The following is a 12,704-nucleotide window of genomic DNA, read 5'->3' on the forward strand; positions in this document are numbered from 1 at the left end:
TATCAGGCCCTGACAAATTGATATTCAGGATACTGGGGGATTTTTGTTTGAGATAGAAATTTATTTCAGTCCGCACTTTAAGATATACAATACATTCTCTGAAAAGTGTGTTTTTTTCACCCACAACACATTATTTCAAGAACATCAGCATGTCCAGTAAACAAATGTTTTCATTTTGTCAACCCTGAGGACAAATTATTTAGGACAGTCTGTTCATGCAAAGATAATTAAAAATTACTAAAACACCAGGCCCTCCCCCTAGCCCCCAGAATATCAATTTGTTGGCCCCTTTACTGCATCTTACTGCATCTCAGTAATATAACTTTGGACCCTGTAATAAAAGATGTCCTCATTCATCATTCATATTTTTAGTGGACATGATTTGCATTGACGTGGTTCTTACTGTGTGTCCCTGAAGTAAAAAGTTGATTGAGGTTCTTCTCCAGTACAGTCTCTTTCATCCCAAAATAATATTCTTTTTTTTTTCCTTTTTTTTTCTTTTATTGTTTTTAGAAAGACGCACCTGTTACATAAATGGGCTTCCGCCCAGGGTAGCAGAAAGCCCATGACATAAAGCACAACTTATCAGTAAATCTTACTTTGTTGTTGTTTTTACAGAAAATAACATACTTCTCACTCACACATTCACTCTTGTTTATATATCATATTGCAGTTTAGGAAAGTACATGGTCTCAAACATTAAAATCCTAAGTACAAAATTAAAATTAAACTGAAAGCTGCTCCTCCAAAATAATATTCTTGGTTCTCAGGCTATACTACATATATCATGACCGCATATATTTTACACATAAAGACAACACAATTTTGACAATTTGGTAACACCACTATTATTTCATCAACCCGTGAAGATCTGGGTTAGAATAGGTCTTCAGCAATCAATGCTTGCTCTAAAAGCCGACTATGCTTTTCGTAAGAGGCAACAGACAGGATCAGGTGGTCAGGCACGCTGACTTGGTTAATGCATGTCTTTATTATTTCATTATTATTCAGGTGAGCTTCAGGGCCTTGATCTAGTTTTGTATTTCATCCTTTTGTAGAAAATCTGTTTAAATAATCTAATTATTCCATTTTCCAGATTGCTGGTGCAGAACTTCTGGAGCAGTGAGACCCGTCTCCCCACAGGAACCCTGGACCGTATGGTGGCCATGTTGGAGGCCATGTACTCCCCCAGCACAGAGCAGCAGTATCTCAGCTACGCCACCAACCTCCTGCTGGAGATGACCTCCAAGAGCCCTGACTACCAGAGGGAGATATTTGAACATGCTCTGTCAGAGTGCAAGTTTCAGGTAGGGTCAGTATGTGTCCTGTAGCACATCTTCCCAAAGCAAGAGAGTTAACTGACCATAAAAGTTTAGTTTCCACCCTTGCTGAACTAGGCTGGTATTATGGAGTTACATTTTGGCTGGACTAATGAGTCTATGCATAGTCCAATCAAAATCGCGCAACGAAATCGAAATCTAGTTCGTAAACCATCGTGCAGATTTCAGTTGATTGCAGGATTAATAAGGCATGTGCACTGCCAACTCATTGTGAATAGATATTTTCCAAATCTTTTCATGTTCTTAATGAAGGTGCTCATGCAATTTGCGGTGTAAGACCCATTTTATCACAATATAGATCTTGATTATCGAGCAGATCGTCTTGACTGGGCGCCGCCGTTTTGTTTGAAGCAAATGCAAGTGAAACAAGAGGTCGTATCTGATTGATCCAAAGGAGAGCCATAGAAGGGCCATAACTCATAATAGCCACTGGTGTCGCTGCGATAGAGCCCAGGAAATCCAGCCTAGTTTGGCAAGGGTGGTAACTGGACTTTTATAGTCAGTTAACTCTCTTGCCTCGGGGAGATGCCTGGAGCATGACTGCAATGTTCTCAATCCCACCTCAATCTGTAGGAAACCCATGGTGATCCTAGGTAAGAATACAGGTCCCCAGCAACCTATGCGTGTCGCAAGAGGCGACTAAATGGATCGGGTTGTCAGGCTCGGTGACTTGGTTGATAGTGTACCAGCATCATAACCAAATTGCATGGATGGAAGCCCATGATGTCAATCATGGGATTGTCTGGTCCAGGCTTCTTCCATGTAGCTTGAAACAACTATTCTTTGCTCACTCTGTATTGAAGAAGTGTAGGAAACAATTATAATAATAATGCGCATATTTCCACACCACTCAGGGGCATGCTCAAAGCGCTATTCTTACCCCGGTCACTTGATCAATGTGCATTCAAGAATCATTCTCAGCTCCCTGGGGAGTAAACAATCCAAGCTGCCTGTTAGGTGCTAGAAGGTTAACAACCACATTGCCATTTCATCCTACAGGGTACAAATTACTAATAGGTTTATACACAAATGGTCTGACGGACCTTCACAACTGCTGTCCCCTGACAAGATCACGAGCCAACAATGATTTGGATGGCTGATAAGACTTAAACTAAGGATTATGATTTGAACATTTGGCTGCCATAACACGCAGATTAATGGCTGTTTCATCTCTCAGGACTACTCCATCCACTCCTCCTGGAGACAGCGCCATGCTGTCATGACGCCGCTGTTCGCCAGCACCCAGGCTACACAGACAATGGATGCCACTATGATGGAGGATAGTTTGGACGGAGGGGTCCGAGCAACTGTGGATGCAGCTCAGTTCACTCAAACACAGGAAGCAGGTTGGTTCAGCACAACTGACGTCGAATGAGTTTAGATGTTTTGATGATGACATTATTAGAAGTAATTATTATTGCAAGGTGATTTGAAGTCATACATTGTGATAAAATCAATTGGGATTCACAGATAGAATTTGACGCCAATAACCTATGCTTGTAAGAGTCGACCAGCATGTATTAGGAAGACAAGACTTGTCTCGCATTTAGTCACAGGTTTGCTTCGTCTGGACTCAATTATTTACACTGTGAAAAAGCTGTTATATGGCATACTGCAACATTAAACAGCAAGAAATCCTATTATGTTCCCTGTTTGCCCTGATTATCAGCACCCTACTCACCAAAGTGGTAAACATTTAAGACCTGCATCACATCAGATTTTCCTCCCACATTAAACTGACACGCTGTGGCTGAAAAACAGTCCAAAGCAGTATTAAACCTAACTCACTCACTCCAACTATGTTAGGTACAATTATGATCACTATCACTGATTTAGCTCGTAGGCATTCATAAACCGTGAGAATATAATTTGTCAGTCTTATTACTTATCAATGTTGCAGGGTCTCGGGCCCCCTTTAACTGGCTGACCCAGAGCAGCCTGGACTCCTTCTCTGATGCCTTCACCCTGGGGGGAGAGACCCAGACTCAGAGTTCTCTCCTCTTCTCTGTGGGTGGGGGCGACAGTCGGACAAAGTCACGAAGGCCACGACCCAAGGGCCCAGGGCCAGGGTTTGGCCAGAGACCAGGTCCTTCTCAAGCAACAGCAGGGGCAGATGTAAAGAAAGAAAGTCCAGGTTTGACAAGGTTTTTTGGTCTAGAGATACTGTTTGACAGAATAAGAGGTTGCATGCAGTGGCTGCTGAAAATGAACAGTAGGTGACAATCAGGGAAAACGACCTGTTAGTTGTGACTCACCCATGTGCCAATTGTGTCAAAAAGTTGATTGTTGCTCAGGCTACTAACAAACAACCCTGTGGGTTTTCCAGGTTAGAATAGATCCCCACCAACCTATGCTGGTCGTAAGAGGTGACCAAATGGATCGGGTGTCCAGATTCCGTGACTTGGTTGATAGTGTATATTGATGCCCATGATGTCAGTCAATTGATTATCTTGTCCAGACTTGATTATTTGCAGGTTGCCATTGTACTGCTGGAATATTGCTGATTGTCATTAAACAACAAACAAACAATGACCACATTTATCACTTGATACTAAAGGCTGCCATTTTATGGCTGTAATGTTATAGCTCACAAAGGAATAAGATGAATATTTTTCTGTATGTAGGGTCTAGTCAGCAGAGTGACATTCTGAGACTGAAGCGTCGATTCCTGAAAGACCAGGAAGCATCCAGGCTGTATTTTGTGAAGAAAGCATCAAGGATGAACAAAATGAGAGAGGTTTGCCACTCACACACTAGGGTCCCACCATTTGATATTCTGCTGTGTATGGTGGCAATCATGTTGATGAAAAGAAATATATAAAAATAAAAAAACAATTATATGTTTTCATAGCTGACTGAAAAAGATCTTCTGTCAAATACAAAAATCCTGGGCTCCTGACCCAGAATATCAAATGGTTGGTCCCTTATCTGCCTGGGAGAAAGTTGTCTGAATCTGTGTAGTGATATCGGGTGTCAAGGGAAGTGTTTGTTAGTATATGGGCTATCATGTCACTGGATTTCATAGTCCATCACTTGATTTGTATGTTTTTTTGACAGGCTGCCATTGTATGGTAGGAGTACTGCTGTGTGATCTCATGCAACAAATACTGACATTTTTATGCAAATTGTGTGGGTGGCATGTGTTACCGGTAGGGCAGGACATGTTTATCCTTTTCGTAACACCTGGTGTCATTGATTTACAGCGATCCAGTGGCCAAGTTACTATTCATATAATTTTCACTAATATTCTGCCTTTGACACCCAATGGAATCTGTTTTGACTGGTTATTTTCTACCGTTGACCTGTATATGTATTTTTATCAAACTTCAAATAAAAATAATCTGTTGGCCATGGAGGTCCAGAAAGAGGGGCTTGAGCAATAAATATTTAATTACATTTTTGTAGCTTTGGGAAAACAGGCATCATGACCCCATGACCTTCACAAGGCTTCATTTTAGGTTCATTTGGTTGACATAAGGTGTAGACGTAGGGCGATAACAGACACGAATTGTCACTTACTCTTATAGGTACCGAAAGCTGGACACGTGGTCAGCCTTGATTACTTACTCAAGGAAACTCCAAAAAGAATTTGTATTCTCTAGTTGGTGGTTTAGATTCTATCTCGTGGTCAGCCATTGTGAACTGTCTTTCTAGACGGCCCGCCTCGAGCAGCAGAAGCGGCGTGAGAACCAAGTGACGATGTACCGCAAGTATCGTATTGGGGACCTGCCGGACATCCAGATCAAGTACTCCTATATCATAGCACCACTACAGGCAGTTGCCCATGTAAGTCTTTCAACTGAGAACATGCAACTATTTACATTACAACATTAATGAAAAAGAATTCAAACAGTCAAAAATAGGTTCATATATGCTACCATTGGCTCAGTAGTGCCATTGTGCATCATTAAGCTGAAATAGGTTAAGCCCTTTTTTAATTTGAGTTTACTGATGTAGCTGTGTTTGGATATAGCAGTTTGTAATTCATGTTGTTTTCGTGCATGTTTTGATTATATTTGTTACCTTTTCAGCGAGACAGTACAGTGGCCAAGTTACTATTCTCTTCACTCTTCAAAGCTATATTTGCCAAGATGGACACCATGAAGACAGAACGAGAGATTGAGGAAATGAATGACCAAATCAACAAAAGTCTCGACTCCATCTTTTCTCTGTCCAGCCAGTACTTCCCTCCATTTCTCTCCTGCATCATGGTGAGACTCCATCTTTTCTCTGTCCAGCCAGTACTTCCCTCCATTTCTCTCCTGCATCATGGTGAGACTCCATCTTCTCTCTGTCCTCCCAGTACTTCCCTCCATTTCTCTCCTGCATCATGGTGAGACTCCATCTTCTCTCTGTCCTCCCAGTACTTCCCTCCATTTCTCTCCTGCATCATGGTGAGACTCCATCTTCTCTCTGTCCAGCCAGTACTTCCCTCCATTTCTCTCCTGCATCATGGTGAGACTCCATCTTCTCTCTGTCCTCCCAGTACTTCCCTCCATTTCTCTCCTGCATCATGGTGAGACTCCATCTTCTCTCTGTCCAGCCAGTACTTCCCTCCATTTCTCTCCTGCATCATGGTGAGACTCCATCTTTTCTCTGTCCAGCCAGTATTTCCCTCCATTTCTCTCCTGCATCATGGTGAGACTCCATCTTCTCTCTGTCCTCCCAGTACTTCCCTCCATTTCTCTCCTGCATCATGGTGAGACTCCATCTTCTCTCTGTCCAGCCAGTACTTCCCTCCATTTCTCTCCTGCATCATGGTGAGACTCCATCTTCTCTCTGTCCAGCCAGTACTTCCCTCCATTTCTCTCCTGCATCATGGTGAGACTCCATCTTCTCTCTGTCCTCCCAGTACTTCCCTCCATTTCTCTCCTGCATCATGGTGAGACTCCATCTTCTCTCTGTCCAGCCAGTACTTCCCTCCATTTCTCTCCTGCATCATGGTGAGACTCCATCTTCTCTCTGTCCTCCCAGTACTTCCCTCCATTTCTCTCCTGCATCATGGTGAGACTCCATCTTTTCTCTGTCCAGCCAGTATTTCCCTCCATTTCTCTCCTGCATCATGGTGAGACTCCATCTTCTCTCTGTCCAGCCAGTACTTCCCTCCATTTCTCTCCTGCATCATGGTGAGACTCCATCTTCTCTCTGTCCAGCCAGTACTTCCCTCCATTTCTCTCCTGCATCATGGTGAGACTCCATCTTCTCTCTGTCCAGCCAGTACTTCCCTCCATTTCTCTCCTGCATCATGGTGAGACTCCATCTTCTCTCTGTCCAGCCAGTACTTCCCTCCATTTCTCTCCTGCATCATGGTGAGACTCCATCTTCTCTCTGTCCTCCCAGTACTTAAAAATTCCCTTTATCTTCTATCTCAATACATGATAGTTGGATAATAAATAAATGTCTACAATGGTTAGGACCATTTCAAAGCATATCTTTTGTTAATATGACCTACATATGTGAAGTACCGTATTCGACATTATAAGCACCCAGGGCGCTCTCAAAATTAGAAATAGGGGGCTCTGTGAAATGATGAATTTCGAGGTTTATGGTGACAGCTTGAAATGTTTATATACGACAGATATATTTTCCCAGAATTTAATTGCCCATAATTAAGGGTGCATATAACACACGAGTGTGCATTATACGCGAATAAATAAATCTTGTGTACATTGATCAATCGGAAGGGGTGATTATTGGGATTGTTCACCAGCCAATATATCAGCAAATATCGCCGTAGGCGCTTATTAGAGCGGGGCGCTGATTACATGGAATCCGGTAAGTGATGATGTTTCTCTGCTGCAGGACATCCTGTACGACCTGAGGACCACGCTGAAGGTGGAGCCGGCCAACCTCGGAGTGTGTGCTGTCATCAGCAACCTGCAGCCCCTAGGTAAGAACTGGAGACAGCATTCTGCTCACCAGGCCTATTCCACACAGACATCTTTGCACTAAGATAATTATGGCTGTGGGGTAGGGTCGTGGTTAAAACGTTCGCTCGTCATGTTGAAGACCTGGGTTTGATTCCACAAATGGTAGAAATGGGTGAAGCCCTGCAGGGATATTGCTGGAATACTGCTAAAAGCAGCAGAAAACCTCCCTCCCTCCCTCCCTCACATACATACATACATGAGAAATGCGAGTAATGAAAAAGCTCCAAAGAAGATTATTAAGGGAGTTACGTAAGGACCCTTCCCTTTATGAAATCAACACTTTTCCTTTATTTCAGTTTTGTTTACTTATCAGACCAGAAATATTTTTAAAGAACAAATATGAATTTTCAATGTGGTCTTTAATTGTCTTTATGTCAATTTATTACCAGGTATATAAGGAAGAAAATATATAGAGTAATGCAAAAGTCTTTACTGTACAGATAATTCTTTCAATGTGTTTCGTATATCTAATCAGTTAGTGACATTTTATGCAATGTGGGGCATTTTGTACAAATCAGAAGTAAGAAAGTGAATCTAGTGATTGTATTTATTTGTAATTTTTAGACTGTAAATAATGAAAAGATATGAACCAGATTGTGAAAATGTCATCTGATAGTACTATTATGCCAGGGCTATACATAACCATATATGATCTCACAGCCAACTTTGTGGCTGGGAGGACAAGGAATGCTGTTGCATGAGAACATGTTGTGAATGTTGGCGATGTTGCCAGGGCTGACTGTGATGGAGGAGCAGCTGATCCAGTGCAACACGGAGGAAGCCCGTCCCAGTAAGCGCGGCAAGATGGAGGCCACGACAGTCTCCCTCGACACCAGTCTGTGGATAGAGATGGCCAGGTCAGGCTTATATTATAGGCAGAGACTACTGATAAACCAATGTGTTGATGAGAGGATGGATTTGTGAAAAGTAGGCACAACACATGCTTAGGAAGGTAGTTTGGCTCTGCAGTCAGGGTATGTGTGCAATATAGACAGCTGTTACTTGTGATGGCATCACTCACACCCATGCAGAAATTGGACCATTCCAGATATTTTTTGTGGTCACAATGCAGGTCTTGTCATCACGCCTGTGTCTACCAGTAGTTGCTTGGTGTACTGTTGACTTATTTCATTTTGGAAATTTGGTAAAGCTTTCAGTCTAGTTTATAACCTTGGTGGACTTGAATGCTATTGAATACTTTGAAGTTTAAGGTCAGCAGTAAGGAAACAAGCAGTGCCTCGCTCTTGTCCTCAGTGTTTTAGGACACGCTTGCGAATTATATATCATGCTAGACTTTTTCAAAATATACGCAAGTTCTCATTTAAAGGATGAATATCTATGGGCATCAACATGAATATAAATGCTCAGACACTGGATTTGGTAAGGTTGTATGATATCTTGGACCCACAGATTGTACAAATCAGTGGATGAGTACGACGTTCTTCAGGGGATCTTCAGCGGGAAGATCAAGACCAAGCCCATCACCCGCGAGGCTCTGGAGGCCGAGGCTAGAGGGGACTACCAGGGAGCCAGGAAACTCTACGAGGAGGTAGGAGGTGCTTCTGATGCAGAACCTGTGACAAGGGGGGTTCCTTGGACAAATAGAGACTCGAATACTGAAATGTTACCTTCCTCTGAGCTGGTTATAGAAATTGATGTAAATGGAATAGTTTGGTACTTCATCTCTATTGTTATGACCTTCGCCACACTGTTGCAACAGCACTGCAACTATCACAACACACATGCTTGATATATATTTCCAATGAATAGATGTAGCACTAAGATCACTCTTTAGGACACTATCTTGGAAGACTGTGACCTGGCTGAAAGTGACAAACCATTGTTCAGACTGTTTCAGTCTTTAATTTCAAGCATGTATTACAATGATGGGGGTGGTGGGGTAGCCTAGTGGTTAAAGTGTTGGCTTGTCACCAACAAGACATGCATTTGATTTCCCCCATTGGTAGAATGTGTGAAGAATGTTGTAGGTATTACCTGCCCTGATGTATGGCTGGATAATTGCTTGAAGCTGTGTGGAGCTTAACACATCAACACACTCACTCATGTATCAGATTACTGGATGAATAGGGTTCAGATGGACAAAATGAGAGCAGTATGGGTAGTTTTTGGAGTGTATTTTCTAAAAGCAGCTGACCACTTGAACATTTGGCATGTAATGAACTAATGCTCATGTTATCATCCACTGGTTTGTGTGTTACAGGCCTGATCTCTTAATGATTGACATAGTTATAATATTGGCTTCTACTGCATCAAACTGCATGATGTGACTTCTGAATTGTGTTGTTGCAGGCGTTGTCGTGTGATGACTGGGAAGGAGGGGAACCCACGGATGCGGAGGTGGATCTGTGGGATGATGCTAGGATGGAGGTAGTGTATGCTGTACTCTTGGTAAAACTGGGTCCCCAGCATGTCGTTAGAGGTGACGTAAGCGATCAGTTGGTCAGGTTCTGTGTTCTGCACCGACTGCTTGGATCGATGCTTATAATATCAATCACTGGATTGTCTGGTTCAGACTTTCTATATCTGCAGGCTGATGTCATTTTTGCTGGAATTTTGCTGAGAGCGATGTTTAAAATCAAACAAACTGTACAAACTTGCACAGCCATTCAAGTGACTGCTTAATAAATTGCCCCTGAATACACCAAATTAACTTTGACTCGAAAGGGTGATTTGTATTAATGTGAAATCTGTCTCCAGTGTTTGGACCACTTGACACAGTGGGAAGCTCTGCAAGAAATCTGCAACAACGGCATTGACAGCACTGGATCTGGAACACTCAACAATGTATGGGAAGACTCATTTGCTCAGGTACTGTATGCTGGATTTGTTGGGTGATATCAGTTCCCTGAACACTTGAACCAAAGTGTTGGGAGTGATTGAGAGAGTTAAATGCCATGTCAGTTATATTGCTGGGTGTCAACTAACTGTGGGACGATATCACAAAGGAATGAAATGTCATGGATATTAACACTGGCGAAACCCATGAACACCTGTGTTGTGCTGTTAACACTGGCGAAACCCATGAACACCTGTGTTGTGCTGTTAACACTGATGAAGGCCATGAACATCTATATAGTGCTGTTAACACTGGTGAAACCCATGAACACCTGTGTTGTGCTGTTAACACTGGAGAAACCCATGAACACCTATATAGTGCTGTTAACACTGGTGAAACCCATGAACACCTGTGTTGTGCTGTTAACACTGGTGAAACCCATGAACACCTGTGTTGTGCTGTTAACACTGATGAAGGCCATGAACATCTATGTAGTGCTGTTAACACTGGTGAAACCCATGAACATCTATATAGTGCTGTTAACACTGGTGAAACCCATGAACATCTATATAGTGCTGTTAACACTGATGAAACCCATGAACACCTGTGTTGTGCTGTTAACACTGATGAAGGCCATGAACATCTATATAGTGATGTTAACACTGGTGAAACCCATGAACACCTATATAGTGCTGTTAACACTGATGAAGGCCATGAACATCTATATAGTGCTGTTAACACTGGTTAAGCCCATGAACATCTATATAGTGCTGATAACACTGGTTAAGGCCATGAACATCTATATAGTGCTGTTAACACTGGTGAAACCCATGAACACCTGTGTAGTGCTGTTAACACTGGTGAAACCCATGAACATCTATATAGTGCTGTTAACACTGGTGAAACCCATGAACATCTATATAGTGCTGTTAACACTGATGAAGCCCATGAACATCTATATAGTGCTGTTAACACTGGTGAGGCCCATGAACACCTATATAGTGCTGTTAACACTGATGAAGGCCATGAACATCTATATAGTGATGTTAACACTGGTGAAACCCATGAACACCTATATAGGACTGTTAACACTGGTGAAACCCATGAACATCTATATAGTGTTGTTAACACTGGTGAAACCCATGAACACCTATATAGTGCTGTTAACACTGGTGAAACCCATGAACATCTATATAGTGCTGTTAACACTGGTGAAACCCATGAACATCTATATAGTGCTGTTAACACTGGTGAAACCCATGAACATCTATATAGTGCTGTTAACACTGGTGAAACCCATGAACATATATATAGTGCTGATAACACTGGTGAAACCCATGAACACCTGTGTTGTGCTACAGGCTGAAAAACAAAGAATCATTCCAGGATGAATCTGCACAGCAAGATGTATTTGTGTAATATCTGTTCCAGGAACACTATCTGCCCTACCTCCTGCGTAGCAAGCTGAAGCTGATGCTGCAGGGAGATGAGAAGCAGCAGTCTCTGCTCACATTCGTTGATGATGCCATGAAGGACGTGGAGCGGAAAGTACTCTTGGAGGTACGTGTGGCTATGGTTGGTTGGTTGGTTGGTTTGTTGTTTAACGCCGCACTCAGCAATATTCCAGCTATATGACGGTGGTCTGTAAATAATTGAGTCTGGACCAGACAATCCAGTGATTGATATCATGAGCATCGGTCCACGCAATTGGGATCGATGGCATGCATCAACCAAGTCAGCGAGCCTGACCACCCGATCTCTTTAGTCACCTTTTACGACAAGCATAGTCACCTTTTACGGCAAGCATGGGTTGCTGAAGACCTATTCTACCCCGGAATCTTCACGTGTCGTGTGGCTATGGAGTGTGTAAGCTTTGTAGAGCACTGCAGATGTTAACAGTGCTTGAGGAATATGAATACTTGCACAATTAAAACAACATTAAAAGGACAGTCTCTCTAGTTTTGGCTCACTAAGTTATGGTCTTCATTGAAAATGATGCAGTCACGCATTAAGAATTATGTGAATATGTCGCCTAGGCTAGTAACCTATCCATGAGGCTGAGCAGTACCTACAACAGTATTGACAATCTGCCGTGTCTGTGTGTCTTGTTGCTGAGGAGTTCACTATCATTTCTAAAGGTGTCAGTAAGATACATGTCGTACAAGGCTCTGTAGAACACTGGAGCTGATCCCACTATCAGGCAGTCTGCAATGTTTCTGAAACTAAACTAAAACTGAACTAAAAGACATTTTTTAACTGCAGCTGATTTATCAATTGCAAACCTGAAATGACGCACCTGATATGGGTTATGAAGATGGCTTCCTTATATGCAGGAGATGAATTGTCAGCTGTAATGTGGTCACAGAATATGATTTTAAAATCTTGCAACTAGCAACCTGATGTACCTTTATTATCACATGCAACATAGCAATCTGATGTCGCCTCTATTATCACATGACAACATAGCCAGGATTTAACATGTTGTTTTCAGAGTCGCTACTGCTTTGAGCTGGCGCTGATGTACCTGTGGCAGGAGGATTACGACAGAGCCAGACATTATTCCACCATGGCGTCACAGAAGTTCCTGCAGGTAGACACTTGCACCTTACCCCACAATTTGTACAAAACACTTACCCT

The 12,704-nt window shown here is 42.5% G+C and overlaps 1 protein-coding gene across 1 annotated transcript in view; it reads left to right on the forward strand.

The window, feature by feature from the left end:
- Positions 1-12,704, forward strand: part of LOC139467508 (DNA-dependent protein kinase catalytic subunit-like) — a 118,076-nt gene that overhangs the window by 62,464 nt on the left and 42,908 nt on the right. Inside the window, exons 64-76 of the mRNA XM_071249045.1 lie at positions 1,097-1,307; positions 2,518-2,686; positions 3,241-3,474; positions 3,965-4,077; positions 4,995-5,126; positions 5,372-5,551; positions 7,143-7,230; positions 8,004-8,127; positions 8,681-8,819; positions 9,581-9,658; positions 9,989-10,099; positions 11,499-11,627; positions 12,559-12,657. Of these exons, the coding sequence (XP_071105146.1) occupies positions 1,097-1,307; positions 2,518-2,686; positions 3,241-3,474; positions 3,965-4,077; positions 4,995-5,126; positions 5,372-5,551; positions 7,143-7,230; positions 8,004-8,127; positions 8,681-8,819; positions 9,581-9,658; positions 9,989-10,099; positions 11,499-11,627; positions 12,559-12,657 (1,807 nt within the window). The remainder of the gene's footprint in view (positions 1-1,096; positions 1,308-2,517; positions 2,687-3,240; positions 3,475-3,964; positions 4,078-4,994; positions 5,127-5,371; positions 5,552-7,142; positions 7,231-8,003; positions 8,128-8,680; positions 8,820-9,580; positions 9,659-9,988; positions 10,100-11,498; positions 11,628-12,558; positions 12,658-12,704) is intronic.

Source organism: Haliotis cracherodii, unplaced genomic scaffold, assembly GCF_022045235.1.
Source record: "Haliotis cracherodii isolate W230 unplaced genomic scaffold, xgHalCrac1.p SCAF_2, whole genome shotgun sequence".
In the NCBI taxonomy this organism is placed as follows: Eukaryota; Metazoa; Mollusca; class Gastropoda; order Lepetellida; family Haliotidae; genus Haliotis; species Haliotis cracherodii.